General features: G+C 34.0%; 1 protein-coding gene across 5 annotated transcripts in view; it reads right to left on the bottom strand.

The window, feature by feature from the left end:
* The window catches only part of GABRB2 (gamma-aminobutyric acid type A receptor subunit beta2), a 267,646-nt gene that overhangs the window by 28,938 nt on the left and 213,361 nt on the right, over window positions 1–25,347 (bottom strand). For 3 of the 5 annotated variants that reach the window (XM_032252724.1, XM_032252723.1, XM_032252726.1), the window contains 4 exons: window positions 18,407–18,544; window positions 16,535–16,687; window positions 13,012–13,256; window positions 8,551–8,664 (listed from right to left, as the gene is read on the bottom strand). In XM_032252724.1, coding sequence (XP_032108615.1) covers window positions 8,551–8,664; window positions 13,012–13,256; window positions 16,535–16,687; window positions 18,407–18,544 — 650 coding nt within the window. The remainder of the gene's footprint in view (window positions 1–8,550; window positions 8,665–13,011; window positions 13,257–16,534; window positions 16,688–18,406; window positions 18,545–25,347) is intronic. The other 2 variants (XM_032252728.1, XM_032252727.1) reach the window with 1 other exon arrangement.

Here is a 25,347-nt window from a genome sequence, read left to right as displayed (position 1 = left end):
AAGAATGGTAAGAGAGAGGGAAAATATAATACAGAAATTAAATACTTTTACAAGGTTAAGAATACTATCATTCTTTTACAGAGTCTAAATCTTCTGTCATGTTTTATCTAATTCATGTTTATTAAAACATTTATTCATGATTTTTTGCCTTTTACATATTTTTTCCTATTTTATTTATTTGTTTATTTTTTAGAAAAATATTTCAATCTTTGATTTATCTAAAATTTAATTTGGAGAAACGGGTAGGTTAAATATATGGTATTACATTTAAATACTCCCAAATCGTTGCTCATTGTTTATTGATAATTCACAGATTTCCAATGATATTAAATTATACTTTTATGACAAAATTTAATTTATTATGCATCTAAGTTAATTTCTGTTTCCGTTACATAGAGAAGACTGGGTCAGTGCTATACTTGATTCACTGCTGTGGTTTTATCAGTCATTTAAACTTAGTACAAAAATTCTCTTCTCATATTTTCCACTTTCTGGATTCTTCACCTACATACTTTTCTTTCAAATAAACTTTAGCATTATTGGGTCAAATTTCTAAAATAAACCACCAAAGAAATAAAATCAAAAATAAAACCCATTGGTTTCCAATGAAATTACAGTAAGCTCATAGAATACTTTAGAAAAAACTGATCTCTTATAAATCTTATCTTTAAAAAATGTTTTTTTTTTAAACACGGTTTTCTTTCATTAAAATATTATTACTAGGAAAGGGGCTCTTTTCTTTCCTTCCATTATATTTTTGTTATTGTTTATATATTCTCTATATAGGAAAAAAGCTGTGGGAACTTCCCTAACTTCTCATATTGTTTCTCAGTCTTTCCCAGTTAATTTCCTTAGATTTTGTTTTAATAAATTGTTGTTGTTGTTTAAGAGTAAAATTACTTTTTATCCTTTTCCAATATTCCTTACTTTCCCTAATGTAATTTTATTGGCTAGCTTTTTAAAAGTGAAATAATAGTGGTGATCATGGGCATCCATTTCTTGTTTTAGCCTGTACTGTTCCATCCTAAGCCAAGAGGCAAGAGTCAGTTTTTCCTAAGACATGTAGATAAAGAGAAACAAAGAGAGAGATCCAGACAAGGAAGCATTCTTCACTTTCTAATTTCCTAAAAGATTTTAAATTTATAACCAAGAATGAATAATAAATTTTTGTTAATTCCTTTTTGGTATCTATGGAAAGGGTGTAAAGTTTTAAGCTTTTATAGAAAATACATGTTATATATTTGAAACTTTTTTTACACATGTATATGAAGAAAAAAATACATGAAATATATATATAAAGTTTTTCACCCTTTCAAGTTATTTCTATGGAAAATATTACCGTTATAATTTGAAACAGCACTCTGTGGTTATATTGTAGTTTGCTTTCTGTATTTTCTGGATTTCAGTTGACAGATTAATTTCAAAAAAATTTCCCCACTAATGTTCACTAGTGAAATGAGTCCATTGTTTCCCTCACATATTTTCGATTTTGGAATATAGCTTTGGTACCTTATTTATGTTATGTGACTACCTAAATCATTTGGAAGTTTTTCCTTCTCTTTGCTATTATGTACAGGAGTTTAAATACCCTTGGAGGTATTTGAATTTTCATGTTTGATAGAATTTAGTGTTTAAACCTTCTGGGCCAGATGCTCTTTTGAAGTGGGGATTATATTTTTCTGTCAATTTTGTTAAGTTCATCTTGGGTTAATTGGTCCGTTTTTCTTTTCTATTTCACTTAGGCTATTTTTTTCTAACTCATATTCTAAGGATGTCGTTAATTATATATTCACATTTTCCAAGATCTTTGCATAGTTATCTTTTAATTTCCCCTTAATGTTTAATTATTATACTTTAAAAAATTACTGCGTTGGTATATTCTTATTGTCTTCCTCCTTGCTTCTTTAATAGCCTTTTCCTTGATCAATTATGTCTTTATTTTACTTGCGGGTTATTTTACTTTGATTTTATAATTTGTTAATTTATAATTGATCTTGGTTATTCCTTCTGCTTTATTTAGGTATTTTGTGGCTCAACTTTTTCCAACTTCTTAAATTGTATGTTTAATTCATTTTTTAAAATTACTTACTAGAAAAATGTTTTAAGCTATGGCCATCTCATTGTTAATTATTTTAACCACACTACTGAGAATTAATTATGTAGTATTTAAAATTAACATTATTTTCTAAATGTTCTTCAATTTAATTTTTATTATATCTTTGGCATCTGAATTGTACATAAAAGCATTTATACAAATAGCAAACTTTAGATTTATAACACTTAACATTTCTGCCATTTCCCCTTTTGGTTTCCTATCACTTCAATTTATTTGAATGCTATTTTTGTTTGAGTTATATGATTAATAACAATTATATCTTTATTTGGGATAGTAATTGTTATAATTATAAAACTATCTCTTGGTTGTGATACTTTTAAATTCATCCGTATATAGTAATAACGATCAATTCTCAGCTTTCTTCAAATTTGTAATTGCCTCATTTGTTTTTTCCCATGATTTTATTTAGAATATTTTCTAATACCTTTACTTTAGAAATATCTGTAATAAAAAGCATTTTGTTGGGTTGGTTGCTATATTTTATCTGAGATTATTATTCTTTCCATAGATGAGTTGACATATGCTCTACACAGAGAAGTTTGGTCTTAATTTTATCATCTGAATTTATGCTCTAAATTAGCTTTCCAGTCATCCTTATCCTTATTTCTGACATCAAGATTTAGCCATATAATCTGTATCTTTCTTTATTTCCTTCAGGCTATGAAAGGGTTTTGCAAAATTTATTATCAGTTTTTATATCTCCTACTATAATTGTCCTCAGGCTGTCATGCTCTAGCGTATACCACAAAAACCTGGGGCATAAAAAGATGTAGATTGCTCAGCTTTTCCCACTAAACATTTTGATGTATAATGTCTTAGGAAGAATCTTTACTTTTAGGCCAACGTCCCAAGTGACTCTCCTGTTGGCAATCTATGATAGATACCTTGAGAAACACTGTCATAATGGTGATCTATGTTATCTATGCTAATTTTATTAATCTTCAACTTCTGGATTTATAAACTCTAAAAATAAAAAAGTAAATACAAAGCTCTTGTTATAAATTAGCAAACAAACATCTCCTCTCTCCTCAAAAATACACATTCATAATTTTGATCTACATTATAAGATTATTTTCCTGTTTCACTATTTTCACACATATTTAGTATCTGGCTTTTAAAAATACTTCAATTCTGTTTTATCTGGAAACCTTAACTCCTGAACATGTATAGCTTTAGTTCTACATGCTGCCTTTAGTTCTAAATGCTGGCATACTGGTCTTCAATGTTCGAAAGTTCCTAATTTCGACACCTTTTCCTGAGGCTAGATTATTGTATTACAATATTATTTCCCACAAGTAAAGACTCATGGATGCTATTCCTTAATAACTTGCATGTTGAGGATAAAGTATCTTCCATTTGTCATTATGTATAATAGTAATAGCTTAGGTCACACTTTCTCCTAAGGAACTTGTCAGAAATTTTTCATGGTCTTACAATATTTAATATTGCTGTGGAGCATACTGAAACTGACTTTGTTTTTCTTCCGTGCAGGGCATTCATTTTTTCTTACTAAAAGTTTAGTAATTTCAGAGGATTACAAGTAGTTAAACATATTGTATAATTTTTAATCTTGGAACCCAGGACATCCTTTTGAACTTGTTATACATACCTGTAAATAAACTAATTAGTGCCATTATTCATTAATTTCAAATGGTGCTAGTAGGTACAGCAGAACTTTTCCAGGGAACAACCTGGTAATTAGTGGGATGAATTAATTTCATTCCAGATATGTACAAATGCAGAATGTACAGCATAGTAGTTAAGCACGTAGCTTCTGTAGCCATATTTTCTGTTCAACCACTGCTTAGCTATCTAACATTAAGCAAATTAATTATGTTCTCCATGTCTCAGCTAACCACTCATAAGATTACAATGATAACAACATGGGGTAATAATAAAGACTGACACAATATATGTAAATTGTCTAAGAACATAGTAGGTATTCAAGAAATGTTTATTATTGTTGTTATTATTATTATCTTGAGATAGAGTCTGCCTTTTTCACCCAGGCTGGAGAGCAATGGTGCAGTCTTGGCTCACTGCAATCTCCACCTTCAAAGCTCAAACAATTCTCCTGCCTCTGCCTCCCTTTAGTTGGGACTACAGGCGTGTGCCACCATGCCCAGATAATTTTGTACTTTTTCTAAAGGGGGATTTTACCGTGTTGCCCCAGCTGGTCTTGAACTCCTGTATCAAGTGATCTGCCTGCCTCAGCCTCCCAAAGTGCTGGGATTATAGGTGTGAACCAGTGTGCCCGAAAGAAGTGTTTATTATTATCAGCATTTTAATAATTAGATTCTGACATTAGGCTTAAATATCTTTTTCTATTCCATTTTTTCCATTATTTACTTTACTAACATCGATGTTCTGCATGATTAATCCACAGTACCTGTTCTGTATATTTATTATTCTTACTCCAAGAGATTTTAATCTATGCAATGTTTTCCTCTACATTTGGCATGATTTACTACAGGCTGAAGCCTGTGTTACTGTCTTGATTCTTTTGGCCAAATTGATTAATTATCTTTCTTACTGTTTTAGATTGATTTATTAGTTTCTATAAGTATTGCTTTGACTTCATTTTTCCTCTTTTAATCTCTCCTTGTTTATCATCTCATTCTTGATCTTTGGTTTCGAATATTCTTTCAATTTTGGTGAGAAAATACTTAGTTACAGGAAATTTTAATTTATCTTGAAATATACTTTCCATATATAGACACACTTTGTGAATACTTTTTTACACTTTTTAAATTTTTTGAAATGTCCTTTTTTTTTTTTTTTTTTTTTTTTTTATGGAGTTCTGCTCTGTCATCCAGGCTGGAGTGCAGTGGCTTTATACTTTTTACATATACTTTTAAAACATAAATATACTTTGTAAATACATTTTTATACTTTTTTAATATCTTCAAATATGCTTTTTTTTTTTTTGAAATGGAGTCTTCCTCTGTCATCCAGGCTAGAGTGCAGCGACATGATCTTGCCTCACTGCAACCTCCGCCCCCTGGGTTCAAGCATTCTCCTGCCTCAGCCTCCATAGTAGCTGGGACTACAGGCATGAGCCACAGTGCCCGGCTGAAATATACTTTTTTTAAATATCAGTGTCATTGTCTGTCTTTTGCGTGTTGAGATCTTCTCCTTGCCTTCCCCATGTAATAGTTTTCTCGCACAATTTTCATGCTGTTTGTTTGTTTAGATGCTTCATCTTGATGGAGACATTGCTTCTGGGTTTTCTCATGTGTTCAGTTATAACTTGGGTAGATTTCTTTTGATACTACTTGCACTAATTACTGGACCTAGTTATGCATCTCTGAATCTTTGCAGAGTCTCAGTTTGAGCTGAGTGTTGACAGTTTTTATTTTGTTTTTCTATTGTCATTTTATTATTGATGGCTTTTGGAAAGAGAGAATAGAGACTACACATGGGATTTTGGATTTTCTCTCACCTCTTCTCCAGCACTTATCACAATTGGACCAAATAAAACATGTTTTCTGTTTCTTCCTCATTTGTGGGGTACAAGGTAATTGTGTGCATATACACCGTGTGTGTGTTTGTATGTATGTGTGTGTACTGCCACACTCTCAGATGGCTATTAGGTATGTAAACTACCAGAGAACCTTTCTAGGGAAGAACCTGACAATATATATCACCACTTTAGAAGCATATAACTTTGAACCTAGCAAATCCATTTTAAGAAATATATCAGGAATAATGATGTATAAGCCTGTCAGCAATGTGATGTTTATTTTACAGTTGTTTATAATGGAAAATAGAAACAATGCAAACATGTAACAATAGGTGCTCATTGAATACATGTTAAATAAATTATGGCACACACATTCAATTACATATCTTGTATGTATTAGAAATGCTGTATACTTATACTTAAAGACATGAAAAGGTAAGTGGAAAATAACTATACAGTATACAGAAGAGTAGAATATGATTTTCATATAAAAATATGTCACTAAGTGTGAATAAAATGCAATGTTGATAATTATACCTGTGTGGGAGTGTGCAGTTGGTTTTAACTATTTTTTCTGTATACTTTTAAGAATGACTACGAATTTGTTTTATAATCAGAAAACTAGCTATAGAACTAAATAAAGAAAAGCCGAGAAAGATGCACAATTCCTACCACCAACTCCAGAATAATTACAACTATTATTTGAATGTCCTTTGTCTGGTACTACAGAAGACCCTTAATATAATTATCTTGCTTATTCTTCTCAGCAGTTCCATAAGACAGAAATTAGTGTTTTTAATTTTCAGTTAAAGAATTAAAGCTTGGAAAGGTTAAACATGTCTAATGTCACATAGCTTATAAACCACAATGCCTGAATGTGAACCCAGTTCATACAACTATAAAATCCACCAATCTTCTCAGTACCTTTTGCAACTGTGATGTGTATCTTGATGATTTTATAGGTTACAAGTTTAATAGAAAGCTTGTTATTGGAACTTCCAAATACTAGACCTTATTTCATACTCTAAGTGTGAACTTAAAAGAGGACTGAAAGGACAGCACAGAGACATATCCAAGATAAAAAAGTATAAAAACGGCCGGGCGCGGTGGCTCAAGCCTGTAATCCCAGCACTTTGGGAGGCCGAGGCGGGTGGATCACAAGGTCAAGAGATCGAGACCATCCTGGTCAACATGGTGAAACCCCGTCTCTACCAAAAATACAAAAAATTAGCTGGGCATGGTGGCGCGTGCCTGTAATCCCAGCTACTCAGAAGGCTGAGGCAGGAGAATTGCCTGAACCCAGGAGACGGAGGTTGCGGTGAGCCGAGATCGCCCCATTGCACTCCAGCCTGGGTAACATGAGTGAAACTCCACCTCAAAAAAAAAAAAAAAGTATAAAAACAAAGGATGTTAGAATTCATATTTCAATGTATAAAATTCATTTTTCACTGAACATTTTTGTTAATATGATACTTTATGAGATAGAGGAAGAGGTCTTAACAGGTTAGTGTTCAAATCATGGGATAAGAGATAATTAACTGTTTAAAGCCATCAACTGAACAATTTAAAGCAACAAAGAGCAAATTTCAAAATATTCTCATCTTCTGAGGATATCCTGAATTTTCATGTGGCTTAACACAGTCTTTACAACAATCATGTAGTGTGTTTGATTTTGGTTTTGAGAAATACAACCTCCTTCAGTCATTTTCATCATAAACCCAACTTCCATACAGGTTTTTTTCTGCATAATTACCAATATACCCAGAATAATGCCCAATCAAGTCAGTCTACTTTAATTTCAACAAGAGTAACTAAAGTTGAAAAACAAGGACAGCAGCAACAACATGAATGAGATAGCCTGAGAGCACAGACATAGCAGGTGATATAATGTTTAAAGGATCAGGACAAAAAGTTGTGATAAACAAAATTTCAAACATCTCTTCTGTGATTTAATTGTTACTGTTTACTAGACTTTGTTACTACATAGCACAAGTAATGAAGTCAAAAAGTAACAAAATACCAGAAAAAAGGAGCAATTCAGTAGCTTATCCATTTTCTCCCCTACCCCAAAGGCAACAACAATGATGTATTAAGGACTCTGGAGTCAAAGCCACAAAATTAAGGGAAAGCCTGATACTTAGAAAATATAGTAACGGAAACACTTCTAGCATCAAGTCCTCATAAAAGAGATTCATGAATATCCAATATCATTTGCTTAACAATGGAGTTGAACAAGAAGTAGATAATAGGGTGGAATGGTGACAATTATTTTCCTCCTCCAGTTTGGAGGGAAATATGAACGACAACTTGCCAAGTAAGACCACAAACACATGAGGATTCAGAAACTAAACTGTGGGTCAAAAATAGCCTTTCTTTAGAGTTCATTTAAGTCAAGAGTTTTGGTAAGTAACAATTTCAATTATTGCCTTTTATTTATCATCATAATAATGATGAGCCTGCCAATACCATACCTATTTGTAAAATAAATAACAAGAAATCAACAAGGACTTGATGCAAGCATAACATTCTTAGACACAGTTAGTAACATAGACAAATTTCTGAATTCTGAGCCAACCAACAAAAGAAATGTTTAATTCACCACCTATTCAATCCAAAGAGTCTGAAAAAAACCAAACACAACAACAAAACTAAGGAATAATTACACTCTTGTCCTCTCAGTACAAATGAAAGGATTCTCAAAATATGACTCATTCCATTTCTTTCCCTAAGACAACAATAATCCCTGAACGAAACATTGAAGTTTAGGTTCACCAAAGCCATACTGAAAAAACAAACCTGGGAAAGTCCCAGTAAGGTCTCCTGAAAAAATTTTAACTTATCCCCAAGACTCTGTGGATACATGTTCATAGGTAATCTGCAAAGACCCCATACATTTTTTTGTAAGGGAACAGCTAAACAAATTGGCTTCAACAGAAATACAAATATATGGATTAAAAACTGGCTATCTAACCGTATACAGAGAGAAATCGTAATTGGTAGTCCGTCTAGTTGGGGAGAGGTTTCCAGTAGGGTCCCACAAGGATCGATATTGGGTCCCATTTTGTTTAATATCTTTATAAAAAATCTGGAAAACAAAGTAGAGAATGTACTAATTAAATTGACTGATGCTACTAGATTAGGCCTGATGGTTAAAGTAAATTGGATATAGATAAATGTTATCGGTCTTTAGAAATCTTTCAGATCAAGGCTAACAGAGACTGGGAATTTGAATAAGTTTTTTTTTTTTTAATGTTTTGTTTTAAAAACATCAAATTCCAAGTTGTAGAAATAAATCTATTGAAAAGATCTTAGTGGCTCTGCATTAAAAAAGATTACACACAATGGATAAAGACAACACAAAGAGTCAGCACCCATGAATGCAGAATAAACACCCTTAAATGGAGATCTCTGTGATGCAGCTTTAGTTAGAAAACTGGTGGTTGCAGGTGCATTTAACATGTGCAAGTACCAAGGTGGTAAAAACGCAAGAATAACTAGATTCTCAAATATGCATGTTCTTAATATTTGGCAGAAAAATAAACAAGGAAACAATATAAAGCTTAAAAGAAAATTAAGGGGAGTTGAAACTTGAAGCTATGGGCAAGAACAGTGGGAGAAATCAATCAAAAGCAAATTCCAATAGGACACACACACACACACACACACACACACACACAGAAGAATGCAAGGGATAATTTGAAGGACTCTCCTAGCATTAGAATAAAGATCATGTTTAAGCTACTCCAAAGGACATTTGGGAAAATATTCAGTAGACCTCAAGTTGGTTTAATTTTTTAAATCTTAGTACTTTACTACTTAACTTGTCACATGAAGACAACTGTCAAAGTGACACTGGCTTATTAACTTTCATGTGCAGCTAGTTGGGATTTTTCAGGTGAAATCAACTGAGTTGGAATTCATAAACTAACATGGAATCAGCTTTTCAGTATTTTTGTTTTTGTTTTTGTTTTTGTTTTTTTTTTGCCAGCACACTTGCATGCACTCTGGAGAATGATAGAGAAATCCAGATAAAAACTTTTAAAAACCTGCTATGTGATCTTGTCTCTTTCACCTTCTTTAGGAGCATAAGCTTTTACATCAGTTAAATGACAGTATGGGAATTAAAGAGCTGCAAATTCACTTATTAAAACAAAAACTTAAGGGAAGCCAATACAGAACAAAGGCTAAAAAAAAAAAAATGTGGCTGAATCAACACTGGGCTCCCACCTGGGCAGGCTTCCCATTTTCAACCCTCTGTGACCTCAGGACAGAGCACAGTTCAAAAATCACTTTAAATGATCTGACACACTACTTCCATCTTTGGGAAATCAACAAAGGAAGGTGAAAAATTTAATCCCACTCCTGATTTTCCCAGAGCAGTCAACAATATTTAGCTGATTATAAGTGCTCGATCTTGAAAAAAGAATAACTATAGAATTACAGTTAAAAATAAGGGACATTCTTGATAAGAAATGGAGTGGCATTATTCATGATGCTGACATAAAAGACAGCACCATATAATCAGGAGCAACGTGGACCTATCTAACCTTTCATGCTGGGTGAACAAAGAAACCGTAGGAATCTGTAAAGTTTGATGGTCAGCGTTTTGTTTTATTCTAACAAAAATGGGTTGTAGGTTTTCTGCTCTCAGAAATAATTAAGAAAGTTTGATGTCGTTGATTTGATATAGATTTTACAGCTAACGCCCCTTGAAAAATGATTTTCTTGTGACTTTAAAACTTCTAACATAAAACACTCCTCTCTAAACAAAACCCTGCTTTAGGGATGCTACTGCATTCCACATGGTAGAGCGTGTAGAACACACATGCAGGCATCACCAGTAAGTGTGGGGACTGTAAATTTTATTTTAAAAAGTAATAATGCCTACCATTTATTATATTTTAATATTTTATTAATATTTATCACTTCCTGAGTGCTTGCCATGTACTGAGGACTCTATTATCCTCTTTCCACATTATCACAATTATGTTCATAAATAACCTTATAAGACAGGAATTAACCCTGTTTTACAGATGAGAAACTAAAGGGACAGAGAGGCTGGACTTTTTTGTTTACTGTCACACAGTTGTTAAATGGGGAGGTAAATATTGAACTTGAAAGACTCTAAAATACTTGTTCAGAACCAGTGTTCTAAATCGTGACTCATGATGTTTTGAATCTTACACATGCTGCTCAAAGAAAATGGAGAAACCGCTTTGCTAAAGAATATTTAGATGACAAGGATATTATTTTTTCGGTACCTCAGTTTCTTATGTTTGAAAACAGGAAGCCATGGGGAAGCTATCCTGTGCACTGCAGAATGTGGGGCAGCAACCCGGGCCTCTACACACTAGATATTAGTAGTAAACCTCATCCCCCAGTTCTTTGCAATGAAAGATGTCTCCAGACAATGCTTAATGTTCTCTGGGAGAAGAAAATGCCCCTGTTTTGAGAACCATTGAAAAACAATATATAATCTCTAGTATCTTTTTTTGTTCTGTCATATTCCATCACTTGAATTGTAGGGTTTACTTTTAGCCAAGAGGATAGGCTTTTCACCACTATGGGGTAACTTCCTAGTGAACTTTTCTCTATTTCATTTTAGTAATATCTGAAGCTCTGTAGGTTCAATTTGTATAAAACCTCCTCTCTCTAAGTCCTAACTTTATCATTTAAATGCAAATTGGTATAAAAAGTAGGATAGATGAAAGTGAAAAGAGATCAGATATTATCTTATTAAGTCAGCCTTGCATTATGTGATTGATTTAGACTCATTTCAAACTGAAGTCCCATGAGATAGTGTTATTTATTTATTTATTCTCTTTTCTTCACTGGAACTTCTATGTCAGAAAATAGGTTTAGAAAATACTCTTTCATTTGACAGCCTGAAAGAACCATAATGGTAGGCTGGACTCTATTGGCAGATTCCAATAAGTAAAACATTGGATATGGGAAAGAAATTGACAGTTTCCTAGACCCTTATGGTTTTTTGGTTTCCAAGGGCCATACTTAAAATTTGCATGGTTGCAAATATCATCTTCTAAGCAAGCAGTGCCTTGGATTAGAGAATAATCTAAAACCAAATGTTAGGCCTATGGATATGTGAAAAAATGTTTTTCAGTCAGAAGCTTACATATGGTTTGCTCCAAATAAAACTCATTGGCAGAGATTATTTATGCTGTGTTTTCCTTGGAATTAAATTGAAGTTACAAATATTAAAACATCAAATAAATAATCAGTTTTTGTTATAATTAATAATTCCAGATGGTTTAAGAAGGATTAATGTCTTCCTAGTCCCATCATGATGAACTATTTATTGGTCCAACATTACATATTACTTTATAAAGAGTATTTAGGGCAGATATAAAAATAAGAATTTTCTTTGGCTGTTTCTAAAGGTCCAAATGTGGCCTCTGGGAAAGTACATATACAAGTATTCTGTTACTGCAGAAAATGCTATTACAGGAAGCCAGGTGAAGTTCAATATTGACAGTAAAGAGAGCTGGCGCTACTGGGACTACCATCAAAAACCTTAAAGTGATAATACCCAGACTTAGGTGCAGAGTAGAGTAACCTAGGGAATTTTTAAACATTATGAAACTCATGGTTTCTCCAAGGAAATCAAATCAGAATTTCTGGGGAAGGGACCAAGGCTTTAGTATTTTAAAAAATCTGTGCAGGTCACTCCATTGGTACCCATGGTTGAAAACTACTGACTTAACAAATAAACAGGTTTACAGCTGTGTGGGAATTCTTCGGCCATGTCTGACTTAAGCAAGATGGTGGCCTCATATAGTCAAATGCTGCAATGGCAAGTGGTATATGTGCAAGGCATTGACATTCAAGATGAACATTGTCTTTTCCCCCCTACTCTTCTTTTATTTTTCTAAATGCTTCAAAGAAAAAGTATCAGTTTGTTGCTTGGTAGGTCTTTAACACATCTCTATACTTGCTTATCTTTCCTTTAAGTCAAAGAGAATGCAGATTTCAGGGCCGGAGACTTCACCTAGTGTAAATTGGAATTTAATAATAGAGTTTTTTAAATTTATTATTTATATATATTTAAAGCTATTGTCCAGCAAATAATACTGACTGAAGTGACATGAAATTTCCTTTTTAAATAAATTAGATGAATACATTTAAAGAATACCTAAAGAGTTATAGGCATTATACTCATATATGGGAAAACATCATAAAGGTATTCTCATGTTTGGGCAATCCTACCGTTAATGAAAGGGGCATCCAGATCTTGTGTCACAAGTTTGGTCCCTAATTGTGCTTCCATCATTAATTGTTTGTGTGGTTTAGGGGAAATTACCCATTCTCTTCCCTGGGCTTGGTTTCCTCATTTGTTCGACAAGATCATCAACCTGTACTGCTAGCATTCTTCCATGAGTTTAAGAAGCAAGGAAGGCTTGCCCTCTGAGCTTACCTTGCTGACGTCCAGGCGCATCTTCTCATTGTTGGCAGTAGCAGCCTTCTCAGCTGCTTTCTTTTGGCGCTGGGGCCCCCTCCCAAAGAAGATGTAGTTGACTAGAGCATATTCCAGAAGTGCCATGAAAACAAAGACAAAGCACCCCATCAGGTACATGTCAATGGCCTTCACATACGGGATTTTAGGAAGAGTTTCCCGGAGGTGGGTGTTGATTGTGGTCATTGTGAGGACAGTTGTGATTCCTGGAAAAAATTGGAGAGTTAGAATAATAATCTTCCCATCTCCTTTCTTCTCTCGTAACACATGGAAAGGTTAGCTACATTCATTTGCTCATTCATATAAGCCACACCTATCTATTGGGCCCTTATTATTATATACCAGCTGTATGATAGGGTATGGAAACAGGTAAAAATCAACTCAGAGTGAACACTGAACATTTTGAACACTTCTTTTAATTATGTTTTTGTATTTATAGTTACATATCCAGTCGGGGCTTAATGTGAATTAAATGCTATGATGGACATGTAAGGTGAGAGTTGAGAATATGGAGATGATACTAGGTCAACTTTCTGATGCGGCGGGAAAGAGATTAGGAAATGGAGGCTTTTGAGCTGATTTCTGAAGAATGAGTGGAAGTCACCTAGGCAACCCGGAACTGGGGGTCAAAAGTCATATTAAACTTATGGGGACTGCTGGTAGAGAGAGCTTTTATATCGAGGTTGGATTTGGGGGAGAATACACAGCCTATTACAATGATCTCAGGAAAATTGTTGTGGGGGTATATTGCAGAACAGGATGGGAAGAATCATGAGAAGAGTGGAGGTTAAGGGCCATACAGAGAGCCCAATGGGGAGGTTGAACTTAAAATTAAAGGCAATGTGGAGCAGGGGCCAGCTTCAAGCAAGGAGACAATTTGTATTTAGAACAATCACTGTGGTGGCAGTGTGGAAGATGGGGAGAAGCATGCAAGGCAGGAGTAAAGAATGCCAGTTAAGAGGTTTTCAGAGTAATCCAACTGAGAGATGGAAGGGAAGTCAATTAAAATAACAGCAAGGGTACTGAAATTAAGAAATACATTATACAGGCAATATAAATAAACAATTGTAAGCATTTGAGAATTAGAAGTGGAGGGTAACCGAGAAGCAGGAATCATAGCCCTCATGTATGTGGATGAGGCATATAATGCCAAGGTAAATAACACAGATGCATTCTAGGACTCCTTGTGGAAAATGTGACACTGGGTCAGGCTGTAATTGTTCATCCTGTTGAGTTGGTAACTCTGACAGTGGGGAGTAGTTTCCCTCTAAGCTATAATTGGAAGGTAAAAGCACTGAAAATCCGTGATCCTGAGTATAATAAAGTCCAGCTTTGCAGCAAAATAGTGATGTGAAAATAGACAAAGCTCAGAGGTCAAGATCTCACAGATGGAAAGTTGCAGAGTTACCATTGAAATGAGAATTTTTCTGACTCAGAAATCCATGCCCTTGAACATTATCCAATAACACATCCTGAAAGTTAAATGTCATTCCTATAATTTTGGGGAGACATAGTTTTCTGCTTTAATTTTGTCTCACTAGTAATAATGTCATAATTTTAATTTTGTTTTTATACATCACCATGAAACAGCTACAGAAAAAATAAATATATGCATTTGATTCTGAGCATACCCATAAAACCTTGGTCTTGCTTTAGATACAGGTATCTTACATTTCTCATGTCTTCTTTATAGCTGTCATTTTGAGACATCTTCCAGTTTCAATTTTCTCTTTATCATTTCAACTACAGATGATTCTGTACCACATGCGTATAATAAAACCAACAGTGCTGATTTTACTATTTATCTAAATCTTACGTTAAAGTATTTCTGAACCTAATAATAAATTGCTCATGTAAAGACATTTTAAAAATGTCTTCTAAAAAGTCAATAGATTATTTATTGTTCCTGTAATAGATACAAAATAGATGACATGTTTCAACTTTGGAAAAATGGGATATTTGCATATTTTATTCATTCTTTCATTCAGCAAATGTTTACTGAGCAACATTCCCCATGCAAAACACTGCAGATATGGATATAGACCTTTCCTTTGTGAATCTTTCATTGCTGAAGGGGAAAAGGACATCAAACAACTAAGTAAATATAAGTTATAACTGTGGTTAGTCTAGAGACAGGGGAGGCCTATGGTACTGCGAGTGTATATATCACAAGTGCTTGACTCAGCCTGAGAGATCATTCCTTCTCCTTCCTTCCACAGTTGAGCTACCCAATCTACTCTTAAGCCAGGAGCCAAAGTGATCCCTTTAAAACAGAAATCATATCATGCCACTTTTATGCTCAGTCAACGGCTATTTCATTCAAAATATAAGCAAAGCCTTTGCGGTAGCCTACCATCCCTTTGTAATAGCCCTTTTGTGATCTTTTGGGCCTCTTTCCCTAACATTATCTTTGCTACTTCCTCTGAACTAACTTGGCATTGGCCTCACTGGCCTCTTGCTGACATTCTTGGTTTGTTCCTACTCAGGGCCTTTGCAGTGTCTGGAATATTATTACCCAGATATCCACATTGCTCTTAATCTTCATCTTTGTTCCAATGACAATTCCTGGGTGAAGTCTGCCCTAATTATTCTAAATTGCACTCCTAGCATACTCATGCCCCCTTGCCTTATATCCTTATATAGATTTACCTTATTATATAATTTATATGGTTATTAAATTTATTGTAGATCTTTTACTGCTAGATATAACTTTCAGAAGACAGCTCTATCTCCAGTGCTTAGTACAATTAGCATATATTAGGTATTTAACAATTATTTGCTGAATAATCAGTAAGAAAGCAATGATTGAATTGAGATCTCGTGGTAAAAGTCAACAATTCAACATTTTAAAGGGAATAGTCAGAATCCACAATAATCAAGATTATGTAAAAGGCAATAAGTTATTTTATCTGAAGTTAACAACAAAAATGTTCATTAAATTTATTCTCCTCTAGTGTTTGTTAGAAAAAAAAATCAAGCATAAGATGAGAGATGTCACAGATTAGTTTCCAATATTCTTACTTTGTTGTCTCCTCCCTTAGCCATGCTACTCTGAAATGTTAATAAGACTTTAGAATTCTTTCTGTTTATTTATCCTTTTGCTACACACCACATCTTCTTGTCCTTCATGCAGAAAGAAAAAGGTGGAAGGGAGCTCTTCTTAGGTAAAGAAGCACAGATACAAATCGAATAATTATGCAGGCAATGCTACATGAAATATGTTTCAATAAAAATATCAAACTGATGGGGCCAATCTCATTATCAACAGCTATATAGTTTAATACTGACATGAAAAAGTTTTACTTTGTGTTTAATTGATTTAATGCTGAATCAGATCACCCAAAGTCTCTGGTTAAACTCTTGCAGTGTGAGAGGTTCAGTTGTGCTGTGCATCACAACTTTCAGGATAAGGAAAACATGTGCATGCGAACACAGACATGCACATGCAGAGTCAAACTCCATAAGCAGTAATAAAATGGCCTACCTAATGCCACTCTTGCAGCTGAAGCATCGTAATTGATCCAGAAGGAGACCCAGGAGAGGATGGTAATCAGGATGGAAGGCATGTACGTTTGCAGGATAAAGTAGCCAATGTTTCTCTTAAGCTTAAAGCTAAGGGATAACCTGGGATAGGAACCTAGAAAGGCAATTTTAGAACATCATCATTATTAATCAATATTTATAGGATGCTTTTCTTTAAAGGTCCATAAACCATACATCTTATCTCAATTCACTTTTAGCTCTTGGTGAAGAATGCATTCTTCTGCAAAAGTAGTCTGAGAGCCCTGAGTTTCTAATTACTAGGAGTTACTCAATGTGGAATGCATCCTGTATATCAGTAATTAAAAGAATTCCAGCTCTTCCCTGCTCAGCCTCATATAGTGAGTCAAACATACTCATCCTCTGTAATTGTTAGGATAATCTGGAACAGTCCTTTTTGTCACTCTTTCAATTGTTGCCTAGTAAGGTCATCCTGTAAGTTTAGTCTTACCTGACCGTGAGGGTGCATGTTCAAGTCATAGTAAAAGAAAGCTCTTCTTAAGTCACAGATTGCAGTTTAAGTCTGTGATAAGTGGTGATGCTTTAGGGAATGAGGGTTTTTTGTAGGTTTTCATGTTTATGTATTCTTTTCTTTTTTATAATAGTTTCAATTTTTCCATCAAAGTTCTAAAAGCATACCTGACCCACCAAAAGGTGGAGAATCATTGCTTTTGAGCAATATTTGTGGGAGTTACAACTAAAGAATCAGCTGCCTAAATCTGGGTCCTTTGATTGTGATGACCTGGGGAATTAGTCTTTAATAAAACAAGATAAATAACAGAGCACAGTCTTAGACTATAAGAAGTTCACATGATAAACAGTCAGGGAGAGGACATTCTCATTGCTTGGAAGAAAGCCTTGTTTAGTTTTTCGGGGATAGGCTAAGTGTCTGAATATGATAGAATATTCTAAGTAGGAACTCATTTCTATAGATTTTTAAAGAATTCAGCAGACCTCAAACTTAGAAAAGTTTGTTTGCTGCTCTTTTAAAGTTAAAGGCAACTTCGTATTTTTATCAAGTCACACAACTTTTGCCTGAAGTGGTTTGTAGGCACAAAAAGTATCTGACTTAGCAGAAGGGCCATTACAGTATTAGTTATTTCTGTGCCTGTGGGGTTTATTTCAATAAGAAAAATATAAAGAAGATACTCCTGTGGGTTTAATTTTTTTTCCCTAAATGAGTGAATAACAAATGATTCCTCTCCTGGGCTTTATTATCACAAATATGCAAAAATTTTGCTGATGAAATCAAGTATGACCATCTTAATTCTCCACGCTGGAAGGGTAAAGATGGCAAAAGCCTCAGGATAATCTTAACACCTGAAACAGCTTTCAGTTTACACAGGAGGTAAAACTGTAAAGAAATTCTTATCCTTTGAAGAAAATGTGAATTCCTCCCACTGTCTTTGGAGAATTTCACCATGATCAGACTTGAATGAACTGCAACTTGGCTCTCCCAGTGATTCAAAGGATTATGATCAATTCTGTGGGATGCATAATGTTACAATGTTGAGAAACAGCTCTGAGCCAGGTCTTCAGTTCTCTTTCTGTAGTCTTTCTAAAAATTACTCCCTTCTCCAGCAAATGAGATACACAGAGATGATCCTGTCAGCTCCGCTGGGATAGCTTCTAGAAAATAATAGGGTGGGTCCCTAGTGAAGCAATAGGCTTCCAGTGAAACAGAGTTTTCAGGGGATTTGTCTTCTAAAGTCATTGTGCTTCCCTGGGACATGTCTAACTCTAACATAAGTGAAGACATTTAACAAAATATGGTGAAGAATATTATTTTTCCTTAATTATCTGCCATGATACAAACCTGTGGAAAAAACAACTTTCTTGGTGATAAGTTTGTAATCTACAATAGAGAACTGTGGAAGTTCAATTTTTGTTACTCCTGTTACTGCATTATCATCGCCACGCCAGTAAAATTCAATGTCATCAGTTGTGTATCCATCTGTGAAAGAAAACATACACACACAAATACAGAAAACAAAAACCAGACAAAACAGAAGAAAATACATGATTAGAAGATGAACTATGTAAATAATATAAAGATATAACTAATGGCTGTTAGGTCTTGGTATCGTACTAAACATTTCAAGTTTATTACTGCATTTAATCCTCACAACAATCTCATTAGGGTAGTAGTATTAGGCCCATATGAGACTTACAAAAGCTTAGAGAAACTAACAGTATAGAATCTCTTGCAACTAGGAAGTGGTATAGTTGGGACTTAAACCCAGGTTTATCTGATTATGAATCTCATTCTATCAAACATTATCACATAACATTATCACACAACCCTAGTTTTTACTCTGTGAGAAGATAAAAGAAGAGAAATATAATCTAAATTATTAGTACAGTGCTGATTATTATCAAATTCTCCCCATTATAAACCACTGGAATTACAATACAGCTGAATTTCAAGTCAGAAGAGAATTGATTATGAAGAAGAATCATCTGTTCAATATTCATATACTTGATTTCCAAATTTGACTTTGTAACATATCTAGCTTTGGAGAAAATCTTCCACAGAAAAACTCAAAACATTAACTTCACTGGCTTTAAGGAGTAGATATAAATGTATCATGTACATTGGAAATGAACAGTGCATTTTGGAGGCATGCTTCCGTTCATTTAACAACTATTTATTAAATACCTACTATGCTTATCAGGGCACAGTTTCTAGGGATGAGATTCTGTATAACAAAGACATATTCTCTGTTATTAATGATACTCTCAATCCACAGGATGGAGTACAATATTAAGAAATGCACGCACCTACAATCCTAGCTAGTAAGCAAACATATAACAACTATGAATAAGCACATATTAGACTGTAAACACTGTTATACAGGGAAGTATGCCATAAAATCCAGTGAATATTAATAATGTCTTACAAACTCACCCACCCTTCAAAAAAATCTCAAATAAAAGCATATATCACATTCCATGTGAAGAGATATCACATTTATCTTTTCAAAGAAGTTTTGCATCTGGATAGTTGAATTTTCACAAGTCTAGGAAATAGGCAAGATGGACATTGCTCCCCTACTTCCAAAAACAACCCAACAAATTTAAAAGACTGCTTAAATTCTTTGCCTTTTGACATGAGACTAGTCATTGTGACAGGGATGACAAGAATACCAATCCTTAAGCCCCAGAAGATCTTCAACAAACCACCTCTCCTTCCTCCAAAGATAGGGGTTTCAATTTTTAAAATAAGGTGGAAAATAATTGTTTTTTCCAAGAACTAGAATACCCTAAATTGGAGATTCTACATCAAACAGCACAGCTCAAGCTATATGACTTAGCTTTTCTAGAAATCTACGGTTCCTTTTATTAGTAAGAGTAGCCATCTTTATCTGATGCAGAACTACAGGTTTTTTTGGAAGAGTTATAGAGTATTTGAACTTCTGATACCACAATTGAAGGCTTCTGGATAAGTGAATAATTTTTAAAAAGGTTGATTACTTGAAAACACCACAAAGTATGTGGAAATCAAAACTGTAGAGTTTTAATTGATTACACACCAGCAATATTTTATTAGTATGATTTAATGTAGAGCCATATGATTTGCTCGAAAAACTTTTTTTATATAACTTTGATTTAAAAGTAAATTCCAGGGTCAGGCAGAGTGGCTCATGCCTGTAATACCAGCACTTTGGGAGGCCAAGCAAGGAGGATCATTTGAGGCCAGGAGTTCAAGACCAGCCTGGGCAACATAAGAGACCCTGTCTCTATGAAAAAATAATAATAAATTAGCCAGGTGTGGTGGCACATGCCCATAGTCCTACGTACTTGGGAGAATGAGGTGAGAGGATTAAGTTCAGGAATTTGAAGTTGCAGTGAGCTATGATGGCACCACTGTACTCCGGCCTGGGTGACAAAGCGAGACTCTGTCTTTAAAAAATATATAAATAAATATACAAAGGTAAATTTCAGACTCATGATTTTAACACACATTTCAGGTATTAAGTGAATTGAACAGTAAGCAAATTCTCAGAAAAGAGTCCCTCACTTCCCTATAAAATTTGCTACCCAATCCTGAGAAGTAAGATGCCTATCCCATTGGATAACTGTACTTTTCTTATGATTTCAACTTTCCTAATGTGGTGACAAAATCCTCAGTCCTGGTCTCCGTGTCAAATGTAATTCAATTTCTTATCAGTTCCTTATCCAGATCTCTCAGTTATAAACTAGTTCAGAGACGATGACAATCCTACCTTTGATAAACCAATTTAAAATAACAAAAGAACAACAGCTCCTAGAATCAAACTAAGTACTTAGAAATGCACTGTACAATTTTTTAGTACACAAACATGAAATAAGTTATTTGTGAAAAATAGTCATTTCTCAGGAAGTTAGTCCTAACCAAGATTCTCCTTGGTTTTCCAAGATGATAACTGACAGCATGTTATAAAATAGCAACTGCCATTTATTGCATGAGTTGGTGGTATATGCTAGGCACTTTGTTAACTAGACACTGTCCCTTTCTACAGACAGTTAAAGCCTCTACTTCAAGGACACTGGGTTTAAGATGCCCAAGAAACCAGGAGGGATTCTTACTTAGCTAATCAGGAATTGGCTTGGGGATCTGATTCCTTTTTTAACAAGCATTCCAGATTATTCTATCATAGGTGACACATGAAAACCCTGAGAACCACTTGTCTAGCAGATGAAAAGATAATGATAGCAATTAAAATAAATGCAGTTATTTATTGAGAATTGTTATTCATTTTACTAAGAATTCTGTTAAGCACTTCACTTTCATTATCTCATTTAATCTTCACAACAATGATTTTATAAGTGAACAGTATTTATATACATTATTTGAAATACTGAGCTCTGATACTGCAAGTTAGTTACTTTTGTCTTTATCACATGGTTGAGAAAACTAAGATTCAGAGAGATTAACTACCTTGCTAAAAATCACACACCTGGCAAGCGATAGAGTAAGGACTTGATGCCATACCTATGTGACCGACCTTAAAGAAAGCATTTTTCCACTTCATTCCCTGCCCCACCATTAGGACATAAAAAATACACACGATGTTCAAGAAATGTTCAATTTTTCTACAAATGCAGCCATTTTCAAAAGAAGAGAAAAGAAAAATGAAACACTCAGGATTTCTTCTATGAAGGACTAGGTCTAAACTAATAGAATATATGTGGTCCTCTAGCTTCCTTTTCTCCTAATCTTCCTCAGTATTTACCTTCTTTTATCCATTGCTATAAATATTATAACAGAAGCTATCGGTAGGCAGAGGAATGCGAACGTCTATAGCATTTCAACCAGGTTATGTAAGAGATGCTGATTAATTTTCCAACAACAGAAACATTACTAAGAACTGTAAACTTTTGTCAAAATGACAGTGTTTGCTAGGCAAGACCTCGTGTGGAATAGGCACTCAGTAAACATTATTAAATGAATAAAATAATTATTTAATGCACATGTGGATTTGGGCTGGTGGTGGTTTATATAGATGCTTTCTCCAGATGTTGATATATTGTAAAGGATCATGCATTGCATTTTTATTACTGCATGTTGCTGTTAGCATAGTTCTGGTACACAGCTGACACCAAATAAACATTTTCTGAATGAGGAAGAGACATCCAATAAAGATAATTCTTAAGAATAATTCAAGGTTCTTCATTATGTATTTCTCCTTATGTGTTAGTTCTTCCTGTTACCTCGCATCTCTTTGTCTTCTATTTCCCAACCTGTAAATTGTGACACTAATATAATAATAATAGCCACTTCACAGAGCTGTCAGACAGAAAAAAAAGTAAAAAAAAGTAAAATGCTTAGAACAGTATCAGCAGATAATAACAAATATTTCTGTTGATAGTTTTTCAAATAAGAATTACCAAAAATTAATGGAAAACATATTTTGTTACATCTGATTTTGTGGTAATTAAATGAATACATACAATTTGCACAATGGAAAACATAGCTGTTCAACCACATTTATAGAACTCTCCAAAGTTTTGGAAATTGCTAATAAGAAATTTGAAAGTTATTTTGATGTTTTAGGTTTTGGAATCTGACACAATAAAGCAGCACACTGTATTTACTTCTGGCTACTGCTGGTCTTAGAAAATCCAGTCCTTTTGACTTCATTTTAGGTTAGCCAAGAATAGAAGATTGCAAATGGAAAGCAAATGTTGCTACTGCATCATCGGTTTCTGAAGATGAAAGTGCAACAATCTCCATGGCAGTTCCAGGGTGGTCAAGTTCAAAAGCCAACTCAGTGTACCATGCAGGATTAGTTTAAAGCAGACCTAGTTTTCTTCTTTTCTTTGGATATTCTCTGGAGGAATATTTAGCAGTCTCTCAAAGTGATTAGAAACTAAAAGAAAACATATGCAAATACATATGACCTGACTTTTACAGATTTCATAACAGCGATGAGTTAAAAAAAAAAATTGGATTTCTTTAAAAAGATATCATAAGGAAATATACTGAAGCACTTAATTAATGTATGCAAATTAAACTCATTTATATTTTATTCATAGGATTAAAGAAACTGAGTCATTAAATTATTTTGTATTGTTATTATCAAAAACATAACACACATAATAATTCAGAGGGCCTATAAATAAACTAAAATACAAATTCACTGGCATTCACCTGAAGAAATTAAAGCTATATGAAATGTTATGTTACAAGCCTCTCATCAGGAAGGACAAATATATAGAGCTATAAAATACACATATAAGATATGAATGATAGATACGTTCTCTTTCAAACATTGATAAAAATCATGTACTATATGGGATCTAAGAAATAGAAATGTCATTTTAAAACATTCACATAATAACTAAATATGATCTCACAATTGTAACATTATTCTATAACATGGCATTTAAAATTTTTTCTCTCTGTCAATCTACATATCTATTAAATCAATATTTCATTTTAGAATTGCTGTACTGTGCAAAAAATCCAATCCTGTGCCAAGGTATTAAACAGCAGGAACCAATTAGAACATTTAGAAGAGGTGAATTAATGCCACTATTTATTTTTTCTAGTGGGAAATGTAGGTGACTTATTGTTCTCTCATTACTTATTAAAATTTTGCTACTCATTTGGATTGGTAAATATTCTAGGATTGCATCCAATATAACAATTGTCACATAGCATTTGCTTTAATGTGTTAATTCTGTCTTCATAATCAATCTCCAAGCAATGAGAATTATGGGTCAATGTTATTGGGATAGTTCCCACTAGGCATGGTTGTTTCAATCTTTTAAGAACCATCTTAAAAGGTTCATAAATTTGACTTGTACATAACAGCACCTTATGTGTACATTATGGCACTTTCTGAATAAAACAACTCATCAAAAAATAATTTGCCACATACCCTCCATTTGTATCTAAAACATTATTTAGTTACGATCATTAGTCTGCAAGTAACTATTAGTAAATCTTAATTTCTGTTCTCAGAAACAGTAATCTGTAATGTGCTCCATGAAAAAGGGTTCCACAATCAATATATTTAGAAGTAACTATGCATTTTGTCTCTCTATTATAGAGTCATAAAACCTTTAAAACAGTACGGTTTAGGAAAACCTGCAATAAAGAATCTGCTTAATTTTACTTACTCCTGGAATATCCCAAACCTATTTGACAGTATATATTTTTTAGCATATAAAAAATACCAACCCAGGTATAATCATTCCATAAAATGCTGGACTGCAATTATTCATACATTTTAGGGAAGCCATACATGATCCTCTTTATTTACATTCTCCCGAGAGCCAGGTAGGCATTGGAGAAGGCCCACAGTTCCTCAGAACCATATTCTGATTGTTAGTGGATTAACCATTGTTTACCTCCAAAAATGTTTCCAGGAGAGAAAAAAGTTGCAATAACATAGAGATGGAATTATCTTTTAATGGAGTAAGAGAGACAAATATTTCAGGGAAGCAGCATGATTGAATGTTCAGCCAGAAGGCAAGCATTCTTCTCATGAGTAGCTGAGTGACCATTATTAGAAGCCTGTCAGTTCACCATTAGAATGAAATCCACTCCATACAGAGGCCTGTATGCTCTGCAAAGGTACAGGACTGAATGCAATCAATGCCAATTACAGCCACTGGTATATTTCAAGAGGCAGAGACAGACACACACTTGTCAGTCATAACTCTTTCAATTCAACATTGAAAGTGTTCCAAAGACACTCTGAGCGATTGTTCTGACTCCTTAATTGCATCTTATTCTTCACTCTGCTCCTTAGATGAACTGCTAGACACACATTTTCTGCTGTCAAATCATTTCTAGACCTCAAGCAGCTCAAAATAATCGACCTAGGGTAGGTCAGGGTTGATTATCTAGTGGCGTATTAGTAAGGACACCATCAAGTAAGTCATGGCCCAGCATTCAACCTGCATCAAAGATGACCTGGTTTTTTGTGTGTAAGTTTGGTTTTTTAAACTTAAATCTTATGATGTAAGAGAATAGGAAATGTTTAATAATCAAGTAAAATTTCAGGTTGTGGGCTTTAAAAACCATATATTTTTTCAAATTCCAATGCGAAACTCTGTATTTGTTGTCTTTGTATGGGAGCAGGGTGACCTGGTGGCTGTTTGTACAAGTTTGACTCCATGATGTGTTTCTTAAATTTTCTTACTTATGTTTAGAGAGATTAAGCAATTAATCTACTGACCCAGGTAATAGAAATCAGTTAATAATAATAAATAAAATAGCTCAACAATAATAATATATAGCAGCTATCAACTATAGAGCCCTAT

Source organism: Sapajus apella, unplaced genomic scaffold (assembly GCF_009761245.1).
Source record: "Sapajus apella isolate SASKATOON/1434 unplaced genomic scaffold, GSC_monkey_1.0 scaffold79, whole genome shotgun sequence".
Lineage (NCBI taxonomy): Eukaryota > Metazoa > Chordata > Mammalia > Primates > Cebidae > Sapajus > Sapajus apella.
Note: the sequence above shows the minus strand (reverse complement) of the source record. Positions and strands in the feature narration are given on the sequence as shown.